Genomic DNA, 26,711 nt, shown 5'->3' with positions numbered 1-26,711 from the left:
CCAGAGGATGTTTGTCCCTGGTCTGCAGCCCTCTTATTTTCCATCTTAAACACAACTCCCCCCACCCATCGCCTGCAGCACGGGCACCGACGCTGACTTTTGCAGTTGCGTCACCGTAGACAAGAGAGAGCTACGGGACCGCAACCAAACAGGGGCGTGAGTCACTACCGGCCAGGTCAGACATGGGCTTGTTAGATAAACTAGTTGCATGTCTGAGGCTGCGACGCCGGGATGTTAATGTTCTTTGCTTGGGGCTGGACAACAGCGGGAAGAGTACTATCATCGATCGCTTGAAACCTGCCGGTGTGAGTACTAGAGCGGCTCTTCACACAGGCATTAAACTTCCCCTCTTTCCTGTGTTATTATTGATTACTGCCCCGCCCCATGAGTAGGTAATTTATTCTTTCCCGTGTATAACATATAACTAGCATTGGATGAGGTGTTTGTGCCAATAACACTGCAAAAATTGTCTGACAACCCAACCACCTTTCAGTTTAATAGTTAGTCAGGAGAGCTCTAGAGGCACAGTAAGAGTATTATGCATTTCTCTGTGTTTTGCTCAGCTCTGAGTGCCAAAGTTTCCCTTATCCAGAGACATCTCCAAAACCTTTTTCAATCTTGCCTTCCAATTCCCCATGGCTTATTCTTAGACACTCTAAAACCAAAAGAGTGCAGATACTAGAAATCTGAAATAAAACAGAAAATACTGGAAAATGCAGAATGTGCAAATGTTTCCTTGGCTGCAGTGTACGTTCAGCATTTTCTGTTTTATTCCAATGAACCAACAGTATCTTCCGTGCAAACCTCACTGACGAATAGCCTCTTCCCAGACCCTCTCCCTCAATGCGCTCACGTCCACCCATCTTCTTCAGTGAGGGGAAGACTCCTCCAATGGTAAGGTTTCTCTGCTGCCTGCGAGCACAATTTGCCAGATTTCAGCAGCAGCCTCTGCATCTGGATCATTTATGAAAAGAAATGCCACTGATTTTATGGGCAGAATCTGACAAACATTAACATGTTCACCTTTTGAGAACTAAATGTTTTTGGTCCCTCTCCCTATGGCACCACTATAATTGAGACGAACGATGATAATGAAAACTGCTTAACTTTGGGAAAACTCTGCCTGTATGAGTGGATCTGCTGGATTTTCTTGAATTAAGTTGTGATTGAAGCAGATCTGCAAGAAGCAAGGGCTACTCATCCTTGATGCTGATAAAACTGCTGATGCTGTTTGTCTAAAAATTTCCATTACCTCACACACAGATCTGTTTGTACTGTAAGGAAGGTAAAACACTGGAGCACAGGATAGATTTGAAAACAGAGTGCCAAGTATGATTCTGAGAATTTTTGTTGTGTTAGTTTCATTGTTTCACTTTATGCAAAACAAGATTTCCTTGTCCACCTAGTGGCAGACAAGAGTCAAATCACCTGATTTTTTTCATTAATCTTTGAGGTTTATTAAGAGTTGTGGGAGTCTTCAATTAGGGTCGCTTTTGGGTTATCAGTGATGAGAACTCCAGGTACTGGGAGTACAGGGAGAAAATCCTAGAATGTGGATAGTATTGGAGACATGGTCAAGGCATTGCAGTGGAAGTGCATAGTACCTAGGAACACTAGGAAAGGATGTCCCATATGCCTGGTAGGATTGCTTGAAATCAAACAACAGGAACTGATTAATCTTGTGTTGTTTGGTGACAGAATTGAAGGGGGCCAGAGGAATGTGACCCCATTGCATCTAAGGCTTGTTATCACCTGTTTACTTAAAATCGAGGTAATGCTGTTTTAAAAATGGAAAATCATTGATTTTTGTCTGCATTAACAATTATGTTCCATAGTGTAAATGAATACAGCACAGGAACAAGCCCTTTGGCCCACAATGTCCATGCTGACCTTTTTGCCTATCTACACTAATTCCATTTGCCTGCATTTGGTCCACATCCTTCTATGCTTTGCCTAGCCTGTCTAAATGTCTCTTAAATGTAGTGATTGTATCTGATTCTACCACTTCCTCTAGTGGTACATTCCAGATATCAACCACTCTCTGTGTGGGGAAAAAAAAGTTCCCCTCAGATCCCCTTTAAAACTCCTTCCTCTCACCTTAAATCAAGCCCTTTTGTTTTTGATACCCCTACCATGGGAAAATTATTCTGAATTCAATCTACCCTATCTGCCTCTTATAATTTTATATATCCTCCACTCCAGGGAAAACAAGCCCAGACCATCCAATCTCTTGCCATAACTAAGGAAATTTGGCATGTCAATACTCTAACAAACTTCTACAGATGCACTGTTGAAAGTATTCTGACTGGTTGCATCATGGCCTGGCACGGCAATTCCAATGCAAGGAAATGTAAGAGGCTGCAGAGCGAAGTGGACACAGCTGGTCCACCATGAGCACAGCCCTCCCACCATAGACAGCATCTACAAGAGGCGCTGCTTCATGAAGGTGGCATCTATCATCAAGGATCCCCACCATCTCAAATAGCTACTTTCCTACAACCATGAGGTTCTTGAACCAACCTGCACAACCCTAACCTTACCTCAGTGACAGAACACCTCTTGCACTACCATGGACTTGTCTCTGATTGTGTCTTTTTTTGCACTGTCTTGTTTATGCACTGTCTTGTTTTTTTCCTCTCTCTCTTCACTATTTTGTATAACTTATATTATATATGTTGTCTGTACCCACATGCCTGTGAAGCTGCTGCAAGCAAATTTTTCATTGTACCTGCACCTCACCATACTTGTGCACATGATAAAACTTGACTTGATCCTGTTGAGTCTCCTCTGCACTCTCTCCAGCACAACCCCATCCTTCCTGTAGTGTGACGACCAGAACTCTACACAATTTTTGATGGTTACAGGCTTGGATTCTGACTTTCTACTGGCCTCTATCTTATCACAAGTGTTATCATCTCCTAGTGCTCACTCACTACTAGTTTGTGCTGTTAACCTTTTGTGCTCATTCACTCACTATTTTTTTCTTGCTTTCTGTTTCTGTTGGATTTCTAGTTATGCTTTGCTCCTATACATTGGACTTGATTTTTTTGGTCTACTAGTTCCTTCATGATATGCTTTTAACAAATTCATTCATGGGATGTTGGTGTCCTACTGGTGAGAGCCTAAAGTCATCACAGGCCAGGAACATAAGAAAATAGGAGCAGTAGTTGACCACTCAGCCCCGCAAGCCTGCCCAGCCATTCAATATTATCATGGCTCATCTGCCCCATGCCTCATCTCCCCTTCTGTGCCAGTTCCCCATTGCCATCAATTCACCAACCTTTCAAAAATGTATCCAATTCCTCTTTAACATCCCCAGTGAACAAGCCTACACAACTCCCTGGGGTAGCAAATTCCAGAGATCCACCACTCTCTGCGAGGTCCCTACACACCTCAGTTTTAAATGACCATTCCTCCCAATCTTGGAACAAAATCTCCTCATTCAAGATTCTCCCAGGAATCTCCTCATTCAAGATTCTCCCACTAGTGGAAATATCTCAACATCTACCCTGTGAAGCCCCCTAAGGACAATAAGACCATCCCATTCTTCTAAATATAGATCTAATTTCTTTAGCTATTTGTGATAGGGCAACCCTCTCAAAGCAGGAATTAGTCCAGTGAATCTCTTTTGGACTGCCTCCAATGCCAGTATATCCTTTGTTAACTAAGGGTACTAAAACTGTGCAGTGCTCCTGGTGTAGCCTCATCAGTACCCTCTACAATTGTAACAATGCTATTTCTAAACTCCAACCCTCTTGCCAATATGCCATTTGCTAGGAATTTACCAAGCTGGATATATCAAATGAGGGTCTAAATCACTGAAAGGTGTGGAATTTCTGGATTTCTGTGCATTGGCAGTTAGAGACAGGGCAATAACAGAACATCCTTTATTGAAGGCAGTAAAACTCAAATGAACAGCAAAATCTGGCACTTAGGGGGATCTTCACATACATACACCACCAAAAGGATAATTATGGTGTCTGGAACCAAGGCATAGAGATCTTTTAAGAGTGGGAGTTGGATGGCAGTATATTGAGGGGAAAAAAATGATACAATTTTGCTTTAAAAGATGAGAGAATTATCATATGCTTGCAGGAGTAAAATAGCAGAGAACCCACACAATCCTGTAGCTCCCACTTCTAATATAAGATGTTTTGAACTTGCCTTGCTTTTAAGTCTCATGTAGCCTTAGCTCAGCAGTTATTTCTGCCCTTTTCTGCAGTTTAACTATTTTGTTTGGGCTTGAACTTCCATAGAAATTTCAGTTTCTGCTATTTGGTTTCTGCTATTCAACTTTCCTTTCTTCCGTATTGCAAGATTTCCTTTGTGCTCATCTCTTTTACATTCATTTATGGGTTAATGATGTCACTTGCAAGGCCACCATTTATTGCTTATCCTTATTTACTCCTGAGAAGATGGTAGTGAAGTACCTTCTTGATCTCCTGTAATCCATATGGAAAAAGTTACTCTTAAAATATTAGTAGGTAGGAAGTTCCTGATTTTTGATCCAGTGATGATGATTTATTTCCAAGTCAAGATAATGTTTGTTGGGAATGGGTCTTGGACGTGTTCCTGTGTAGAAGATTCGGCAAGCTGATGTAATAAATCCTGTTGATAATACATTGCATGGAAGGTACCATCAGCAGCAAAGAATGTACTTGCTTAGAGTGGTGAATGAAATACTGAAAAAGTGGACTACATTGAGTAATGTTGAGCATTTTGCACTGTTGAAGTTGGGCCCACCTGGGCAGTGGAGAGTAATCCATTACAATCCTTACTCAACTTTAAGATGGTGGAGGAACTTAAGAGAGTCAAGAATTGAGACATTCTCCATAGAGTATCCAGTCTCTAATCTAGTCTGGTAGTCATGCCTTTTATGCAGGGTTTTCAGCATGTTGATGGTAGGGAGATTTGATGATGGGAATGTATTGAACGTCAAGGCGAGGTGCCGAGACTGGCTTGACCAAAATTGCTTGGCACTTGTACGGTGTGAATGTTATTACTGCTTTTTGCAAGACTGATTATCACTCCATCAAACTCCATGGTTCATCACTTGAGGAATTGCAAATGAAGCTGAGCACTCTGCAATCATCAGTGAACAAATCCACTTCTGATCTTATAATATACTGAAGGTTATTGATGAAGCAACTAAAGATTATTAGGCCTAGAAATTCATTGGTATGTGGAAGCCCTGCAGCAATATCAGAGGCTGAGATAATTACCTTCCTTGGTATAATTTCACTTACAGGAGAGTTTTTTCCCCATAATGTCCTGGCCTCAGTTTTACCAAAGATCATTGGTACACAATGCACCAGACTGCTTTATTTTTGGGGTTTTCATTCTTAACTTCTGGAATCTGGCTCTTTTAAGTGTATTTGGACCAATGTTGGAATTGATTTAGGGAAGGAAAAGAGGATGTTAATGAGACATTTAAAATTGAACTTTAAAATAGTGTTGTAAAATTTATCACAAGCAGCTGAGTATTAAATGAGCTGAAGTTTATGGCAAGCATAGAGTAAAGACATCCTGGCCACAACCTACATGATTGTGGAAATTACAAAAGCACTAACTTGGGCTTTAACAGTAAACAGGCTGGAAAGAGGCTGGTGATGCCATAGAGATAAAAGCAAGTTGTCTTTTTGATGGGTGCAATGTAATCAAAAGCTTAGCTCCAGTTCTGGTTGATCCTGATGCTAGCAAGGAGATGGAGGAAATGGCATGGAAATTGAATTTTTGGCTTGGACTGAAGTTGTAGCTTCAATATTTGTAATACTTAGTGGGAGGGAGATTGGATTCTGGTCAAGAATGAGATGCACTGAAGAGACAGAATTGTGTGTCATTGGCTGACTTTATAGTTTATAACACTAATATTGCTGGGGTATGGCAGATGGATGGAGAAGCAGAAAGCCAAAAATGGATCATCTGGGCTCTCTGGAAATGACTAGAGACACAGAACGAAAGCCATTAATTGATATGCTCTTGCTTTGTTCAAATAGGTGAGAGTGAAGTCAATCAAAGGCAATTATTTGGAGCTGTATAAAAAGGCAGAGACATTGAAGGAAGATGGTTTATCAGTGGCTGTGACAGAAGAGGATGATGAGTGATACTGCTGTTTCTCAGAATTTCATCTGTAACTTGGTTATGGTCATTTACATTTCATAAGAACAGAAAGTAGGAAGGATTTGAATGTAACAGTATTGTACAATACAATACCTGGACCAGTATTGGAAACAGCAGGAGTCTTTGGAATGTGACCAAGTGTGACAACCCAAGCTAATTTTGTCTTCCCTTTATCTCGTGTATCCATAGTGCTGGCTGAGAAGAACTAATTTTGCATTGACCGAAAAATGAAATTGGCTTCCATGGTTTTATATTCCAGTAGGCAACTAATTGTCATGTGCAGTTTCAGAATTCATAAAAATGGCTTTGCAATACCCGAACTGAAAACATAATTTTTATATTTCAATTGTCTTACATTGAACTTAACTTACCTCCTATTTTTCAGGCACAAGTCCAAGAGATAACACCGACAATTGGATTTAATGTAGAGAAATTCTCCACAGTCAGGTATAGATAAGACAAAGGTGAGGTTGCACTAGTTGTGTTGTGTACAATTTTGGTTGCCCTGTGATAGGAAAGAGTTATTAAACAAGAAAGAGTGCAGAAAATATTTACCAGGATGTTGCCTGGACTTGGGGGGCCTGAGTTACAAGGAGAGGTTGCGTAGACTAAGACTTTATTCCCCGGAACAGAGGAGATTGAGGGGTGACTTGATAGAGGTATACATGATCACGACTGGCATAGACAGGGTGAAAGCACATAGTCTTTTTCCCAGGGAGTGGATGGTAAAAACAAGAGGGCATAAGTTTAAAATCAGAGGCAAGAGGTTTAAAAGGGCCATCAGGGGCAGCTGCTTCACACAAAAGGTGGTGCGTATTTGGGATGAGCTGCCGGAAGTGGTGGTTAAGGCAGGCACATTAGTAACATTTAAAAGCCATCTGGATAAGTACATGGATAGGAGAGGTATAGAGGGCTATGGGCCAAACGTGGACAGATGGGACTAGCTCACTGGGCAACACAGTCAGCATGCATGAGTTGGGCCAAAGGGCCTGTTTCCATTCTGTATGACTCTATGGCTCTAAATAATTGAATTACAAGTGCACTTTGTTTTGCACGCCATTTCAGTGACTTCAAGAGTGAGTTGTCCAAATTTCAGGCTCTTTCTTTTTTTGGGGTCTGCATAGGATTGGTAGAGGAGAAGCACAATCGAGTCATAGAGTAATACAGCATGGAATCAGGCTTGTCAGCCCAACTGGTTCATGCCAACCAAGATGCCCATATAAGCTATTCCTATTTGCCCATGTTTGGCCCATATCCCTCTAACCTTTTCATATCCACGTACCTGTCCAAGTGCCTTTTAAATATTGTTATTGTACCTGCCTCAACCACTCCCTCTGGCAGCTCATTCCATATATGCACCACCCTCTGCATGAAGAAGTTGCCCCTGACGTCCCTTTAAAATTATTCCCCTTTCAACTTAAACCTATGCTCCTTAGTTTTTGATTCCCTTTCCCTGGGAAAAAGTGTGCATAATAATAATAATAATAATAATAATAATAATAATAATAATAGATTTGGAATTTTCTAGATACATATATCACAGCTCTCACACAGAGGTATTAATTTAGACCAAGTGCAGAATAAGGCCCAGATTTGAGGATAATTCATTAACTAACAGCAACACAAGCTTCAAGCTTCATTTATACCCTGTGTATGTATGCCTATGACAATAAACTTGAGCTTTTCACTTTTCTTCTGTACTTGCTCTCGCTGTATGCTCACAACTTCTAATGACAATTTGGCTGGTTTGGAGAAAAGTAACTGCATTCAGAAAATTACAGTAATCATTTATTCTTTCTTCACTTGCTTTTCCTAATTAGTTGCCTTATTCTATTTCAGCTTGTCCTTTACAGTGTTTGATATGTCAGGCCAGGGAAGATACCGATACCTCTGGGAACACTACTATAAGTAAGTGGCCAGTAAGATAAGATTTCTTTATTAGCCACATGTACATCAAAACACACAGTGAAATACATCTTTTGCGTAGAGTGTTCTGGGGGGCAGCCCGCAAGTGTTGCCACACTTCTGGCGCTAACATAGCATGCCCACAACTTCCTAACCTGTACATCTTTGCAATGTGGGAGGAAACTGGAGCACCCAAAGTAAACCCATGCAGACATGGGGAGAACATACAAACTCCTTACAGACAGCAGCCGGAATTGAACCCGGGTCGCTGGCGCTGTAATAGCATTACGCTAACTGCTACACTACTGTGCCTGCCCTAATAATGTAAATAATAAAGTAAATAATGTGCAATGTAAAATGCATGAGTGCCACTGTGTGTTTTGTACAGAGTCTGGTTCATTTACAACAATATATTTATATATTTCCTACAGTATATTCTTGAGTTATAAAACAATAAAAAATGGTGCACAGTGAATGGAGAAAAGATAAAAAGGAGAGCAAAAGTTCGAAGGGAGAGAGAGGTCGGGAATGGTACTTTGTATGTGGGGGGGGAGAGAAGGATAAAACAGGGAGCAGTGCTTTTAGGTGAGGGAATGAAGGAAGATAGCAGCATTAACTGAAAGGGAATGAGGAACTTCCTTTGGTTCAATGCAGTTAGTTGCTATCATAAGTTGAGCACCTTATTTTAATTGAAGATAACTCAAAAGGATCCTTATCTGATTGGGGGATATGAGATTGTTTGACTGGATATCACCATTATTTTACATTTACAGCTTTAATCTTGCCTAAGGAGGACAAGTAAAAATGTGATTACTTCAGCTTCTTTACTGTGTCGGAAGGTGCATGTTTGGAGGGCAGTTAAGAGCAGAATGTCAGCTTGACTTGGCTAAGGTGAATGACAGCTTAATTGCTGTTGGAAGAGATGGGTGGAAAGATTGCTTGGTTAAGAGGTAAGACGCAGTCTTGATGTGAACAAGGAGAGCTGGAGGGATGATGTGCCTTTGAAGAGGTTGTGAGTTGAATAAGATTTTGGCCTGGGGTTTGCTTGAGAATGCTGGCAATTCTGTAGTAATCTGCTGACATCACAGGACACAGAGTCTTGTAGCAGAGCACGTTGGTGGAATTCCTTCACGTTTAAGCTTCCAAATCTGCTTGTAGGTTTATTGCTAGGTTAAACCTGATGTGGGATGCACTAACCCATTCATTTGAATGGGTATTTTATGGCTGTGAGAATGAAAAAGAACAAGGTAGTTTTGTTTTTAATTATTTGTGTTTACAAATATTTTGTTTTAAATGTTTTAGGCGATGTTTGTTTTTTTAAATTATTTTATTTTAATATTGTTTGAATGCTTTTCAATGTTAGGCACATTCAGAAGTATTGTAAAATATGACAGCTTTGGCTGCTGGCCAGATTGGGGGTGTGGGTTACGTGGCTGGGATTTGTGCTGACCTGCCTACATGACCCAATGTGAGGCTGTGGACCCATGCCAGGCAGAGCCTTGTCCGTCAGATCCAGGAGGCTTTTAACCAGAAAATTCTTTTTTATGGATGAACAGAAGGTGAGTCCAGCAGCAAGCACATGTGGCGAACCATACCCAGCAAACTGCAGGCCAGTTTCTCTGGACTGCTTTTGGAAAAGGACCTGTAGCTGATCTAGGTTTGATGGCGGCAGGGGGCAGGTGCCAGGTGGCAAGGTTACAATTTTTATTTCAGCCCATAGTATATTGGGTTTTAAATGTGGGAGGTGATAATTATTTCTGAAAATAATGATGAGCTAACAAACAAGTAATCTACTGTGTTTGGTGTTTAGGCTTTATGATTTAGAAGTTGGTTGTATAATCTTAGATTAGTGTGTATTACTTGACATAACCAGATATCCTAAGGATAGGTACATGGAGGGGCAGGGCATAGAGGGATAGGGGCCAAACACAGGAAATTGACACTAGCTGGGTGGGCACCATGGTCAGCATGAACTCATTGGGCCAAAGGGCCTGTATCCGTGCTGTATTGCTCTATGATTCTATGTTGAGTAAGGTTGGAGCCATTCAAGTTATGCTTCATGTCTCTGGTCCTTGACTCTGCATGTGTAGAATATAAAACCTTTACCAGGCAATAATTTTTCCTTCAGTGGCAACAGGAAGCTTTTTGTGTTTTATGAATAAAATGGTGAAAATTAATACAATTATTTAATTTATTTCTGAATAAAGTAGTACCATTTGTCTCCTAATTGCTTATTCTTTTATTTCAGGGATGCTCATGCCATTATTTTTGTCATTGACAGTGCGGATAAACTGAGGATCGTTGTGGCAAAAGAAGAATTGGAAACCCTTCTCATTCATCCAGGTAATCTTGGAATTATGGACTGCAGTGTATGGTAGATAATGTAGAGAACTCAACCCACATAATTTTTATAATTCATTTATTGGACGTGGATAGCTCTGGAAAGGCTAACATCTGTTGCCCACCTCCAATTGACACCAGCCTGTCCTGGTCCAACTACATAGATGCCATAGCCAGAAAGCTCACCAGCTTTACTTCCTCAGGAGGCTAAAGAAATTTGGCATGTCCCCATTTACCCTCACCAATTTTTATCGATGCAATTTTTATCAAAGCATCCTATCCAGATGCATCACGGCTTGGTATGCTAATTGTTCTGCCCAGGACCGCAAGAAATTGCAGAGAGTTGTGGACACAGCTCAGCACATCATGGAAACCAGCCTCCCCTCCATGGACTCTGTCTATACTTCTCGCTGCCTTGGTAAAGCAGCCAGCATAATCAAAGACCCCACCCACCCAAGACATTCTCTCTTCTCCCCCCTCCTATCAAGCAGAAGATACAAAAGCCTGAAAGCACGTACCACCAGGCTCAAGGACAGCTTCTATCCCACTATTATAGGACTACTGAACGGTGCCCCGGTACGATAAGATGGACTCTTGACCTCACAATCTACCTTGTTATGACTTTGCACCTTATTGTCTACCTGCACTGCACTATCTGTAACTGTAACACTTTATTCTGCACTCTGTTATTGTTTTACCTTGCACTACCTCAATGCACTGTGTAATGAACTGATCTGTATGAACGGTATGCAAGACCATACATATGACAATAATAAACCAATTTAATTGTCCTTGAGAAGTTTGTGGTGAACTGCCTTCTAGAATCACCACAGTCCTTTTGGTGAAAGTGCTTCCATGGTGCTGATTGATTGGAAGTTCCAGGATTGGGAGCTAGTGATAACAAAGGAATGTGGTATGTCACTTGAATTTTCTGATAGTAGAGTTTTCATAGCATTTTTTATTGTTATTTTGATTTTCCTCTTGGCAGAATCCTGAAGTATAATTTGTGCCCTTTCATTGAGGCAATAGTAATGGTTCCTTGGCTTTTGCCAATTTTTGCCAGGGCTATATTTGGTGATATAGATGGTGAAAACCTGCTGACTTTTTATCTTCTCTTTCATTTGGGCTCTCTTGCTCCACTTCAGTCTGTTGCTGATCTAGCTGATGTCTGGCATCTATTGTTGTCTAACCATCCCTCTCTGCAAGGAAAGGCATGTGTGTGGCTTTTGGGTGAAGTGGAGTGATGATATCCTTCATGATCAAACAAGTTCAAACTTGTAAACTGTCTATATTTACACACGAGCAAATTTAGAGTTACTGTACTGAGACTGTTTCCAGAAGTAAAGAGCAGCCAAACTCTTTACTTCAGAACATGCAAAATAGAAGCAGGGTTAGGCCACTCGCATCCTCAAATATGCTGTACATTTATCTTGTACAATAAGATTATGGCCGTTTCTTTCCTCAATCCTCTCATTGACCCAATCCCTGGATTCCCTTAGAGTATCCTCAGTGATTTTGAGGACTCACAGCCCTTTGACACAGAGAATTCCAAAGGTTCACAATCCTCAAGGATAAAGACATTTCTCATCATGTCAGTCCTAAGTGCCAACACTTTCTCTCAAGACACTGTCCTCACCCCAACTCAATCTCCACCCCGCTCCCCCTGCATTTCAGCACTCTTGTGCAAGGAAAAATATTCTCTTAGCATCTACTCCATCAACCTCGCTCAGAATCTTATATGTTTCATCATTCTTTCTTGAGATCATTCTTCATATTCACTTATTATTCTTACAAGTCCCAAATGTTATTACTTTACCTTTTTCAAGATCAAACCTTTCATCTCTGGAATCAATTTAATAAAGTTAGAGAAATAAAAAAACAAAACTGTAGGAAATACTTAGAAGACAGCATCTGTGAAAATAGAAATAAAACAAACCTCGTCAGGTTGATGATCTCCCATCATCATGTGAGACCTGTTGTATATTACTCCAGGTGTGGTTTTACTGAAGCCCCACACAGTTGTAGCAAGACCTCTTACTGTTGTACTGGAACCCCTTGTAATAAAGGCCAACATTCTGTTACTCACATGTTTGCTTTTTGTAATCAGAATCAACCAGGACTTTCAGAAGAGAATTGGATAGACACATAACAGAATAATTTCCAGGGCAATGGAAAAAGAACAGAGGTATCAGAGGGAGGTTTTTTACCCAGAGAATGAGTGGGGCATGGAATGCACTGCCTGGGGTAGTGGTGGAGGCAGGTACGTTGGTCAAATTCAAGGGATTGTTAGATAAGCATATGGAGGAGTTTAATATAGGGGGATATATATAGGGGGAGGAAGGGATTAGATAGTCTTAGGCGTGGTTTAAAGGTCGGCACAACATGGTAGGCCAAAGGGCCTGTATTGTGTTGTACTGTTCTATGGTTCTGTGGAAATGGAATTGATGGGATTGTTGTATCACAAACCAACATAGTCTCAATGGGCTGACTGGCCTACTGTGCCATAACAATTTTATGACTCTATGTACTAGACAGCAGAAAAAAATCCATCAAAAATATTTCAAGAATATTGTGTTCCTTTTCTCCTGACCAAAATGAGTAACCTTGCATTGCCTCAGATTATACACCATTTCCCACTTTCTTGCCCTGTCACTTAGCCTTTGCATATACTATGCATTCTCACTTTCCTTTCTAGCTTTGTAGCTTCTCATGTTTGAGAAAAAGGATATTGTGGTTATGTTCTCATGTGCTACACAGAAATGTATTTGCATAGAAACTAACAGAATATCACATTTGTGCTTGCAGATATCAAACACAGACAAATCCCCATTCTTTTTTTTGCAAATAAAATGGATTTGAAAGATGTTATGTCATCAGGTATGCTGACCCAGATATTGAGACTTTATAACATCCAAACGAAACCTTGGTTTCTATGGTAGGTGAAACATATCATGTTGGTTATGGTAGATTAAAGAAACCAATCATTCTGTTGATGGATGTTACTGATTTTCACTGAAAAAGATCACAAGATCTACAATTATTTAAAACCTGAATTGTTCTGAAAGTGATCATAATTGGTACTCCATTTATTGTTTATAGTAATTAGGAGTACTCATGCACAATTTAATACTGATAAAAATATATACATACCAATCTTGAATAAGTGGTTGGCAGAAAAGGGCAAATTAAATTTAGAGGCAGGTTTCATTTCATAGATTATGGAGCTTGATTTTTCAGAGATAGGTTAGACATGTTGATAGCTGAAGAAATAAGGAAATAACCTATGACAGGAAAGAATATTGTTGTGTTCAAAGTCAAGAGTTTGTATTCTTTTATGTTTTCTTCATGATGGCATGTAAGCCTTGATCTAATTAACAGGTCCACAACAGAGCTAATCTCAGTGAAGAACAGTGTCAAGCAAGCCTGTTCCTTGCACTAACAATTCTTTCTCACTGCACTGCTGTATCTTGTTTCCAATAAGTTCCTTACCAGACCAAAACTAGTTGATAGGATTAATGGTAAACTGTTCAAACTACATTGCCTTCATTACAGAGCCAAGATCAGTCCCTTCTCAGTGGTCAAGCAGATGATAATTGGGTTTGTGCATGTTTGGAAGCCAAGGTTCAAGTCATTGATGACTTGTTCACAAGCATACAAGAGGATGGGTTGTATATTCAATATCTACAAAACAAAGCATATTTACCAATCTGGCCCTACTGTACAATACTGCCCTCAGACAATAAAGGTTCACTGTAAGACCCTGTGAATCATAGACCACTTTCCATATCTTAGGAGCTCTCTCTCACTGATGGCAGACATCTGTGATAAAATTCTACCAGGCAGCAATTCCTGGCTTCCATTTTGCTTCTGAGACTTAGATTACCTAGACCAGGTACCTTAAGGCACTGCAGAGATGTCACCAATTTTATCTCCACAAAATCCTCCCAATCTACAAGAAGGATAACTGAACCAACATCAATGTCCTCTCCAGTCCAGTCTACTACCAGCACTGAGGCCCTAATTATACTCAGTCTGATCCATTGGGTAGACTGTGCCATTCACACGTCCAACACCAGTCTCCCAAAAGAGACACTTCAGGATTATCAGGTAGGCAGAGGAAAACATTCAAGAATATTTTCAGAGTCTGCTTGATAAAAATGCAACATCCCTGCTGACACCTAAGAAGACCTGTCCCATGAACACAAAGTAGAGCAACAGCATTTGGGACGTAATGAAAAACTCCCTGCCAATGCAATGGGAGCACATGAAAGCCCAGTGTAAATAACAGAAGGAGCTCATCATCTCTTTTTTGAGTTGTAAATAATTTTCATTAAGTCTTCTATGTGGACATGTGATCTACTGTCTATAAAAATATTTATCATATTAAGAATTCTCATATGAATGAAAGATTGATTAGAGGATCCCGTTGTGGTTAGATTTGTACTGAGTAGACAAAGGGGACAACCTCATTTGGAATGAAATCTTATTTTCAAAAACAAAATTAAAACATAAAAATCTTTTGCTTCATTGATTTGAATACATTTTCCCTGTCTTTGAACATGTAGATGTCTCTTGTAGATCAGGAGATCTTGTAGAAGGTAATATTAAGTTGCAGAGAGATATTATCCATTGGTGAAATGAGCTGAAAAATAACAGTTGGAATTTAATCCAGACGAATGCGAGGGGATGCATTTTTGGAGCATTAGTGAGGCTAGGACTTGAACAGTAAGGTCTTAGGGACTATTGAGCAACAGAGGGATGCTGAAATACAAGTCCTTAGATCCTTGAAGGTGGCAATGCAGATGGATAATGTGGTAAGGGAGGCATATGGGATATAGGCTTCCATTGGATGGGGCATTAAGTACAGAAGTAGGGAGGTTATGCTCCAACTTTGTAAAACCATGATCAGACTTCAGCTGGAGTACTGTGAGCAGATGGTATCATTAAGGTATAGGAAAGATGTGTTGGCAGTAGAGATCATGTAGAGGAGATTCACCAGGATGTTAAGCATATCATTTATGAAGAGAGACTAGAGAAGCTAGGTCCATTCTCCTTGGAGCACAAGAGGGTACATGAATGAGATATATAAAATTACAAGGGGTATAGATATGGTAGACTGCAGGAAACCTTTCCCCACATCAGAGGTAGATAAAACTAGAGGACATAGGTTTAGGATAAGGGGAAGGAGATTTAGAGGAGATGAGGAGGACCTTCTTCACCCAGAGAATGGGAAGTAACTGAAGTGCACTGTCTGTGAATGTTGAAGCTCACTGACGGCACTTAAGTGTCTAGAGGAATACTTGAATCACTTAGGAATAGAGGCCAATGGACCCAGTGCTGGGCAATAGTATTAATATGGAAGATGCCCACTGGTCAGCATGGATGAATTGGCCCCAATGACCATTTCTGTGCTGTATGATTCTATGATCAGGAAAAGGTTTTATGAGCACCATTGTCATTTTCATCCTTATATTTGTAGTCTCTGTAGTGCTCTGACAGGGGAGGGACTTCTAGAAGGAATGGAATGGCTACAAGGTAAGAGTTGAGAGTATTTTACCAAATGTTTGTATTTTCATTAGCTTATTTTTTCATACCACTTGGCTGAACAATACAGCAAGTCATACAATTAGAAAAAGCGATTTGGAAATAAGACAAATCTATTCTGCCCTGGTGTCCAGTGCAGGACTGGGTGTGCAGTATATCCTTTCCAGATAAGGCAAATGTTGTAGTGTCACCTTAGATTTCAGACTCCATAGGCTATTATTCTAATCTTGAATATAGTCGTAGAGCAATTGATTTCATGATTTTCTATAAGGTTACAAGAATATCCTGCAGTGAGTGACTCACCTTCTGACACCCAAAGCCTTTCTACCATCTGCAACGTACATAAGGAGAATGATGAAATACTCTCTGCCTGCCTAGATTTGTGTACCTGCAATAACACTCAAGAAGTCCAGCACTTACAGGACAAAATAGCCTATTTGACTGGCACTCTATTCAGCACCATAAACATTCACTCCCTCCACTGCCAGTGAACCATGACTGCAATGTGTGCCATCTACACAATGCACTGCACTTGCTGACATAAGCCACTCTAACAGTACTCTCAAACCCAAGACCTCTCACCAAAGAGAATGACAATGGCAGCAGATGAATGGGAACATTACCACTTGCATGTTCCCCTCTAAATTGCACACCATTCTGACCTGGGATAATTTCCCCTTTCCTTTACTGTTGCTGGAGCCACATCTTGGTACTCTCCACCTAACAGTATTGTGGGAGTACCTTCAGCTGAAGGACTCTAGTAGTTCAAGGAGGAAACTCCCACCTCTTCTGAAGGCCATTTTGAAATGGGCAATAAATACTGGTCATGACAACGATGCTTGTACCCCAAACAATGATTAAAGAAAGCCTTATTAAAGTATCAAATCATAAATAACTTGACATATTCCCAAAAGATTGCTTAGCATTTCATGTTCCAGTTTATATGCCTGCTCTTTTCTTTCCACTTTATTCATTTCTTCTGTCTGTGTGTATTTATAAGTTTAGTTTATCAAATATTTTAAATTTGGAATCTGAGATTCACCTTGTCAGTCTTCTGGGAATAAATCTGGAAGGTGTCCTTTTGTGTAGCACTAGATTATGAACATTATCAGTTGGACCAGTTGATCAAAATGATTTAACCATCACTCAATATGTACATTCTTTCCAGGAAGATTTGGTAGATAGTGAGCAGAACCTAGAATCTTAGCAAGTTTTGTTACAGACTCACACACACACAGTCATGCGTATTCATATCACAGTTGCACACACTTACAGGCACAGTAATGGTCCTCTTCCTGGTTGTGATGTTTGCATAAACCAGAAGTTTGAAAGACCTTTTTCGCCTGTGTAGCTGAGTTCTACACTAAGGAGGAGAGCTTGGAAAGGAGCTGGTTTTGCTGATTGTGATTTTCATACAGTATGCTTCCACTCATGATCATCTCAACAAGTTTAATCATTTAATTCAGATCTACATTTTACAGCAACTATTCATTCATATTTCATATTTATTTGTCATTGTACTGTTGCAACAACAACACAACGAGATTACAATGGCACTCCCTTGCCTAATAAAAACCAAAACAGTAAATTGATAAAAGCAATTATAACTATAAAATAAAACAAACATACTTACACAAATATAAAGTATAAAAAAATATAAAAAGGAAGTGTGCAAATGAACCATGATAATAATAATAATGATAATCAGCAGCATATCAATATCAATATATTAAATAACACCATGATGAGTCCAGCCGGTAAAGGGGGGAAGACATAGTATGTATATGTATGTATGTGTAGGAGGTGTCAGTCCATGTTCAACAATTTAACAGCTTTGGGAAAAAAGCTGTGTTTCATTCTTGTAGTGTGTGCATGTATTGTCCTGTATCGCCTACCAGAGGGGAGTAGTTTAAAAAGGTAGTGAGCAGGGTGAGCTGGTTCTCGAATGATGTTTAAAGCCCTGCTCCGACATCGAGCCTGATAGATGTCCTCCAGTGCTGATAACTGAGTCCCAATGATGTTTTGGTCCGTCTTGATGACCCTCTGCAGAGCCTTCTGCTCCTTCCTAGTGCAGCTGGCATACCAAGCAGTAATGCTGTATGTCAGGATGCTCTCCACTGCACCCCGGTAGAAGTTCACCAGAATGTTCTGAGACAGTCTGGCTCTCCTCAATTTCCTCAAAAAATATAGGCGTTACTGTGCCTTCCTAATGACAGCTGAGGTGTGTATCGCCCAGGAAAAGCCCTCGGTGATGTATGCCCCCAGGAATTTAAAACTGGAGACTCTTTCCACAGCCTTGCCACCAATGAACGCTGGACCAAGATCTACCTTCCTTGACTTCCTGAAATCCACCACAATCTCTTTAGTCTTTTGGGTGTTGAGAATGAGATTGTTGGCAGAACACCAGGCTGTCAGGTTTTGTACCTCATTTCTGTATGCCAATTCATTATTGTTCATGATCAGGCCAATGACTGTCGTGTCATCTTCAAACTTTATGATAGTGTTTGTTTCATAGACAGATGAACAGTCATGAGTAAAAAGGGCATACAGGAAGGGACTCAGCACACACCCCTGGGGAACACCAGTATTCAGGGTGAGGGTGGAAGATATGTGCCCTCCTAACCTGACAGTCTGTGGACAATTGGTCAGGAAGTCCATAATCCAGTTACAGATTGTTGTATTCAGGCCCAGGCTGTGGAGTTTGGACACTAGTCTGCTGGGAATAACTGTGTTAAAGGCTGAACTGAAGTCTGAAAAGAGCATCCTGACATATGTGTCCGGTCTTTCCAGGTACACTAGAGCAGTATGGAGGGCGAGACTAATTACATCCTCCGTTGATCTATTTGCCCGGTAGGCAAACTGATGCTGGTCCACGGTGGCAGGGATAGCACATTAAATGTGCTTCAAAAATCAGTCTCTCGAAGCATTTGGCTATGATCGGTGTAAGTGCAATTGGAGCGATAATCATTCAGGCAGCACATTTTTTGCTTAGGAATGGGCACAATAATTGTTGATTTAAAACACGTAGGGACAACAGCATACGTTAGGGAGAGGTTGAAGATGTTAGTAAAAACCCCAGCTAATTGGTTAGCGCATGCCTGAAGCACACGCCCTGGTACACCATCAGGTCCGGCTGCTTTCCTTGCGTTGACACTGTGTAGTATCCTACTGACCTCATTAGTATCAAGTACCAGTAAATAAGGATCTTGAGGCAGTCTAACCATTTCCTTGCTGTAGTTCTCCCTGTCAAAGTGGGCAAAGAACTTATTAAGGTCCTCTGCCAATGAGATGTTACTGTTTACAGGCTGGGTGTCTTTCATTTTATAATCAGCTAAAGCCTGTACTCCTTGCCACATACGACAGGGATTATTATTGTTAAAACTGTCCTCGATCCTAAGTTTGTAGTCATGTTTTGCTGTGTTGATGCTGCATTTAAGATTTGCTCTAGCTAGACTATAGGCAATGGTGTCTCTAGCTCTGTAAGCAGCATCTCTAATCTTTAGCAGCTTCCTAACCTGTGCATTCATCCAGGGTTTCTGGTTCGGAAACACCTGAATTTTCTTAACAGTGGTAACATTATCTGTGCAAAAGTTGATATATGATAGTACTAATAAGGTGTACTGTTCAAGGTCTATAGCAGCGTTGTTTTCTGCAGTAGGGTTGTTATCAGCAAAAAGACTCCAGTCAGTGTTCTCAAAACAGTCCTGCAGCTGTGATAGTGGTGTCTCAGGCCAGATTCTCACCTCTCTACTAGATGGTTTAACCCTGTTAATGAACGGTTTATACACTGGTAGCATTAACAGAGAGAGATGATCAGATTGCCCTAGGTGGGGGCACGGCACAGCCTTGTATGCTTGTAAACTTTTCAAGAATCTTATTGTGTCTTTTAATTCTATTCTGCTTGACCGCCAGACATTGCCCGGAGATATGGGCCAAGGTCTCATTCGCAATACCACACCTCCGGCAGGTCTTCACCGCCTCAGGGTTTCCTCTACCACGTGTACATCTCTTGGGGTATTGGCCACATCTCAACAATAATGCATTTACTACCTGGTACCCCTTCCAAGTAGCATTCTTCTTTAACCAGCCATTTGAGATTTTATCATTCTTAAATTCTTTGACACCAGAACCTTGATGGATCTGTGCTGCCCATCTCATAAAGTCTGCAGACCTCCAATCAACATTGAACCTGGCAGGTCTTACTTCATCATTACCAGTTTGTATCAACCTCTCCTCCATACCAACGAAGAAACTCTCAGATGGAATTTGTGACGTTCCTTCACCAGATATACCACATTGTACCGTATAACACTCTTTTATCACCGCCAGTCCCTTCAATTTCTCGATAGTAACGTTGTTATCCTCGCCAGCCCACTCGAAAGAGTGTCTGATCACTGTATCTTCTGATTGTTCCAGGGACTGACATTTTCTTATAATCGCCAGTGGGATCTGGACTTCCAATTTAGGCAAACACAGACCTCCATCTCTCAATCTGGAGTACAACACTCCATTGGTGGTATTATGAGGAAGATGGAGTATCTCCTTGACCGTCGCTCTTATTAACCTGTCAAGGTCCATCAATATGTTCTGGGAGGCCTCGGTTAAAATCAATTGATAGTAGACCCGTGGTATTATATAGGTCCTCAACAGTTCGACCTTCTGTATTGGTTTAAGTTTCGCCCTTTTCAGGCTTTCAAACCATTGTCTATATTGGTGTAAACATGATCTAAAATATTCTTCCCCCTGGTTGGGCATTTAACATTTTGATAGAATCTGGGGAGGACTAACCTGAGGTTTATTTGGTTGAAATCTCCTGCCACGATGAAAACTCCTTCAGGATGAGTATTCTGTTGTTTACTAATGGCAGAGTGTGTTAACTCCAGTGCTGACTCAGCATTAGCATTCAGTGGTATGTAAACTGCCATCACAAAGACAACAAAGAATTTCCTCGGGCCTGCACTTCACCATGATGTATTCCAGGTCGGGTGTACACAGTTTATCCAAAATAGCTGTATCCGTGCACCAATTAGTATTAATGTACATACAGAGACTGCCTCTCTTCTTCTTACCGGATTCAACTGTTCTATCCGCACGGTGGAGTGTGCGGCCCTCTAGCTCCACAGCAACGTCAGGAATATTGCAATTCAGCCATGTCTCAGTCAGAATCAGGATGCAGCAGTCCTTTGCAGCTAGTGTTGCTCCGTGAACTGGAAATATATTACAGCCTGGTAAACCTTACAATTCTAGGTCCATATTTTCCTTTTAGAAATCGCCTCAGTTCCATGTAAGGTTTGACATTTCTTTGCAGTTTGGTTTAAAGCAGAGGGGAAAAAAAGCATTCAAAGTCAAAAAGGATCAGGCTTATGATTGCACCAATTCTCAGCTTTGAGGAAATTCACTTATCTAATGTCACCAAGTTGGAGCAACAAGAAAGTGGGATGCATGTTTATTTTGTCACGCTGTAATTAAGCCATATATCTTACAAATAGAGCTGGGTGTTTGCTGGAAATATAGAAAGATGTGAAACAATCACTGATTGGTTCCTCACATTTTAGGAACTCACACTACTTTTTAAGTGGTTGCATTAGTTATTAAAAAACTTCTGTTACTTGAACAACCTGATAAGGTAAAGATAGTCCCATAGGATTAGGTTTGAGTGATTTTTGTCTTTTTTTTTAAAAAGAGTGGGACCCAGTATTTATGCTCTTTTAAAAACTTGAGTAAACAACCACATCAAAATGTCCTTATGCAGATTTATATTTTCCAGATCGTATCATTGAAGAAATGAAAAGGAAATGAACACCCACGTTGAGCTCGCTGAAGCCAGCAGATGTAATTGAAACTTATGCATGCCATGAATAAATTCCATCTCATACACTTGTTATATTTATGCATTTTAAAATTAATCTAAATACCATTTGTACATATTTAGTGTCACAATTTGGACATGGTGAATAGCACCTTTATTTGTTGCAAGGAAGTTAATAAAAACAGGCAGTCTATCCTTTGACAAAGGGAACTCTTACCAATGTTGCTGGGCTGGAATGGGGTAGGTCCTAACATTTAAGATCAATTCATTTGCTTATTTTGGGAACCTCAATTTTTTTCTTGGAAACACGATTTTGCATCTAAATCATAGTTCTTAATAAATTGAGAGAGTGAAAAAATTAAGCGAAGATGCTTGGTCTAAGCAACAGGCATTTGGTTAATCTTAAGGGAATCAATGAAATAGATCCTTAACATTAAATAAAAATGGTTCCCAAGTTCCTAAAATTGATAGCATGGAAAATACTATGCTAGTGCAATGACCATATTTATGCTGTGGTTTAACTGTCCTAAGGTTGCTTGAATTCACTAATATTGGTTTTATTAATTTAGATTGTATCTTGATGATAACATTATCCAAAAGATGTGTTTTCCACTATTATTCTCTCAGCTGAACTGGCCCAATGAGTGCCCAAACAAATGGAGAAAATAGAGCAGGAAAATAAAAGAGCATATGACAGATGCCACTGGTTGTTAACATGAGAAAGGTCGACCATTGAAGGGAATCCAAAAATATTCTATTATGGTGCAAACAGGAAAAGGATTCTAAGAGTGGCCAATCATGGGGCATAAAGAAAATCTACTCATGCATACAAAGGACATAACTGAAATACAAAGTGAGTACTTTAGATTAGTCTTTATCAATGAAGAAGATGCTGTATGTGTTTCAGCAAAGGAAGATGTGGTTGAGATTTTGAATACCTGGAAAAGCAAACTTAAAGTAAACAAGTCACCTGGATACACCCTTTGTTATTGTAGAGAGTAAGGAAGGAAAGAGAAAGAGAAACTGTCCCCATTGGCAGAAGCATCAAAATATATTAAACAAATAACAAATGCAAAAGAACCAAATGTGACATGAGGAAAAACAATTTTACTTTGCAAGTGGTTGGGATCCATAATGCACTGCCGGTAGTAGTAGCAGAGGCAGCTTCAACTACAGTGCAGGAGATGTTTAACAATATTGATACCCCAAGTATCTATTTCCATTGCTTACCATTAAGATAAAGTGACTCAGCCCAATACATCACCGACACATCCCTCCCCATCATCGAAAGTATCTACACGAGGCGCTGCCTCAAGAAGACAGCATCTATCATCAAAATTTCCCACCATCCAGGCCATCCCATCTTCTTGCAGCTACCATCGGGCAGGAGATACAGAAACCTGAAATACCACACCACCAGGTTCAAGAACAGATACTTCCCTTCAACTATTCTGTTCTTGAATCAACCTGCACAATCCTAATCACTACCTCAGTATAGCAACGATATGATGGACAATATTTTTGTTTTAATTGTGTTCTTGCTTGTATAATTTATGTTTAATTTATGTTTTTCTTGTGACTGTTGCTATGTGCCTGTGATGCTGCTGCAAGTAAGTTTTTCATTGCACCTATGCATACATGTACTTGTGCAAGACTCGACTTGAAAAAATACTTAATGATAAAAAAGCAGTCGTGTAGCATTTTGTTTTAAATCTGCAGTTTGATCAGAATATCCATCAACTCCCTAGGTGTCCAAAAATCTTTCAGCCTTGGGAATCCAAAGCTTCATAACCCATAGAGTGAACAAATTTCTCCTTGTTATTATGATAATAGGCCAACCCCCTAACTTTACATTGTGCCCCCTAGTTCTAGAAATATACAGCTAGTGGAAATAGCCCTCCAATGTACATCCCAATGAGATTACCTAAACCTCAGCAAATATAGGTCAATCTTAATCTCACTTCAAAGGACAGGTCCCTCATTTCTGATATCATTCAAGTGTGTCTAGCTGCTCCAAGTATATCCTTTAGTCACACAGACAAAATCTGTGGCTATCCTTTCAAGGTCCTCTTTCACTATTACACATTAGTTAGCATCATTGACTTTGTTATCCAATTTGGTGTCTTCCACATTTATTGCCATTTTGGAAAATATTCTCACTGAAATTAAGGGACTTAGGTGATTTATATTTGGAATACTAGTGAAAGAGTTGATGTCTAGGGCTCACTTGAGGGATTTGGAGAATGACTCCATCTACAACAGCAGAACATATAATAAATATCTATTTACTGAAATTCCCAAAAAATGTTAAACCTTATTGTTATTCCAAGTTTCCTAGCTTTACCAAAAATAAATTGGTGTGGATAAGCACCACGATAGTTACACAGTTGCCATTTGATGTCATATTCAAGGCATACAGGGTGTGTCTGGGTAACGAATGAGTTCTGTTTTTACAGACACCCATAAATCGATTTTGACCATGTCAGAAAATACACAAAAAACTTGATACCTCCACAGTATGTTAATGAATGGCAACAAAAGCACATAAGACTGATGAGAAAAATTACTAAAAATGCAGAGAAAACTAGTTTTGCCATTCATAGGAATGGATGCATGTATGTATGCTGGACTTACGAATTTAATATGGGATATTCTCTATATAATTATGGGATCACAACTAATATTATCTATAAGTGGGTGTTCGTAACCTGGATACAGCCTGTAACTATTATTTAAAGAATTAAAACTTCAAAATTAATATCACTGATTACTCTGAAGTATTTAAATTAATGTACTGAAATACTGAGAATAAATCAATGTATCTGTGTGTTTCTCATTTTTATATTGTAATGAAATAAAGAACTTTTAATCTGAGTGGAAAAAAAATCAAACTAATTTTGTTTTAATATAAGGTGTTGAACAAATCTTAAAAGAGAACAGTATTTAGCCCGTGAGCCTGTTCCATGATTCAGTGAGATCACGACTGATAAGTGATCTAACTTGATACATTTTCTTCCTCTCTTAATATCTTTGGTTAACAAAACTATTAACTATATTAAGTTTTTAATTTATAGTTGGAGAAGAATCAACCACCATTTGATGCAATGTTCTTAATTTCCATCACAACTGCTTTTTAACTTCACCCCTGAGAGACCCAGTCTTCTCTAAGATTTCAAATCTCATGGAAATAATTCTCCCCCATCCTCAGTTCCCTTAATATTTGAAAACTCCAATCAGCATTTTTCCAAAATTCCAGGAAACCTTTCCCAGGTTTGTACTATCCATCCTTGAGGTAAAATTCTGAGAAATTTAAAATACTACAGATACTGAAAAAAACAAAAAAATATGTCCGTACTCAACAGGTCAAACAATATCTGTGAAGAGAGAAATCAAAATAATATTTTGGATCAAAGAACTTCCATTCTCCAATTTCAATGACAGTTCATCAAAATGAAATGTTAACTTATCCATTCCCACCATCTAGGAACCCAAACAGTTCTTCCAGGTGAGCACTTCAGGTCTTCTGTATTTGCTGCTCACAATGCAGTCTCCTCTATATTATAGAAACCGAATGCAGGTTGGTAGTACTGAGAAAGTCCTGAGGAGCAGAGAGATTTGGAACATTACAGCACAGTACAGGCCCTTCGGCCCATGATGTTGTGCCGACATTTTATCCTGCTCCAAGATCTATCTAACCCTTCCCTCCATTTTTCTACATTCATGTGGCTATCTAAGAGTCTCTTGAATGTCCCTAAAGTATCTGCCTCCACCACCGCTGCCGGCAGTGCGTTCCATGCACCCACCGATGTGTAAAAAAACTCACCTCTGACATCCCCCCCCCCCCATACCTTCCTCCAATCACCTTAAAATTATGCTCCCTCATGTTAGCCATTTTCTCCCTGGGAAAAAGTCTCTGACTGTCCACTCAATCAATGCCTCTTATCTTGTATAGCTCTATCAAGTCACCTCACATCCTCCTCCTCTCCAAAGAGAAAAGCCCTAGCTCACTCAGCCTATCCTATAAAATATGCTCTCCAATCCAGGCAGCATCCTGGTAAATCTCCTCTGCACCCCCTCCTAAGCTAGAATTTGGTGTACATGTCCAAGGATCCCTGATGATAGCAGATGTAGATTATGAAGGCATACAGAATATTTGCTGCCTTAAGTTGGATCATAGCCTCCCTGCTCTTAATATCATAACTATATGAAGCATTAGCTAGGCTATAGGTGAAGTAGTGTATGCAGTTTGGTCACCACACAGTAGAAAAGATGTGAATGCACTGGAGGGGTTGCAGAGGAGATTCATCACAACATGGTCCAGTATGAAGTGTTTTCAGTTACGTGGATAGGCTTGATTTGTTTTCCTTTGAATGGAGAAAGCTGAAGGGGGAGCAGATTGAGGTATGCAAAACTATGAGGGGAATAGGTTGAATACAAACATTTCCCCTTAGCAGAGATGTATATTCAAGAAAGCATACATTTAAAAGGCAAGAGATTTGGATGGGATTTGAGAACGATTTTTTCAACCAGAGGGTGAGTGAAATTTGGAATGCTCTGCATGAGGGTGTGATGGAGGCAGGTACTCTCACAACATGTATGAAGTATTAAAACAAACACTTGAAATGTCCTTAGCATAGAGAGCTTGGTTGAGTGCTGGGAAATTGTACTTGTACAGTTAGGAATTTGATGGCTGGCCATGACACATTCGCCCAAACAACCCATTTCCATGCTCTACAACCCATCAGTCCACAGGGGCTACCTAATCAACTGTCACCAATTCTCCTTCCTACTCTGACCTCTGTATTTGATCTCCCCCTGCCCAATGTAGCCCAAAGGATATCACTTCATTTTCAATGTAACAGCTTGCATCCCTCAGGATTAGATTTTGAATTTAACAATTTCAGATAAACAGCCTTTCTGACTAATTCTGATGCAAGGTCATCCACCTGAAGCACTCACTCAGTTTTTCCTTTCGCCACAGATGCAATTTGAC

General features: G+C 40.0%; 1 protein-coding gene across 2 annotated transcripts; it reads left to right on the top strand.

Annotated features, from left to right (window-relative positions):
- Positions 1–21,786, top strand: LOC127573533 (ADP-ribosylation factor-like protein 6). Of its 2 annotated transcripts, none has more exons than XM_052021849.1 (7): positions 1–305; positions 6,506–6,567; positions 7,960–8,028; positions 10,307–10,368; positions 13,171–13,300; positions 15,845–15,900; positions 21,677–21,786. In XM_052021849.1, exons 1-7 carry the CDS (start codon positions 183–185, stop codon positions 21,706–21,708), a joined length of 534 nt encoding a protein of 177 aa, XP_051877809.1. In that variant the 5' UTR covers positions 1–182; the 3' UTR covers positions 21,709–21,786. The 2 variants fall into 2 exon arrangements, with proteins under 2 accessions (XP_051877809.1, XP_051877808.1); XM_052021848.1 differs by having other exon boundaries at positions 10,274–10,368.
- Positions 21,787–26,711: the final 4,925 nt, after the last annotated feature.

Source organism: Pristis pectinata, chromosome 8 (assembly GCF_009764475.1).
Source record: "Pristis pectinata isolate sPriPec2 chromosome 8, sPriPec2.1.pri, whole genome shotgun sequence".
Taxonomy (NCBI): domain Eukaryota; kingdom Metazoa; phylum Chordata; class Chondrichthyes; order Rhinopristiformes; family Pristidae; genus Pristis; species Pristis pectinata.
This window is presented reverse-complemented; position numbering and strand designations above follow the sequence as displayed.

Bases quoted from the DNA above. Each gene is read 5' to 3' on its own strand.
- LOC127573533 (XM_052021848.1), top strand. From the start codon at position 183: ATGGGCTTGTTAGATAAACTAGTTGCATGTCTGAGGCTGCGACGCCGG. The intron at 8,029-10,273 runs GTAAGTGGCCAG...CTTTTATTTCAG, and splicing joins CTCTGGGAACACTACTATAA to GGATGCTCATGCCATTATTT. The intron at 15,901-21,676 runs GTAAGAGTTGAG...TATATTTTCCAG, and splicing joins AGGAATGGAATGGCTACAAG to ATCGTATCATTGAAGAAATG.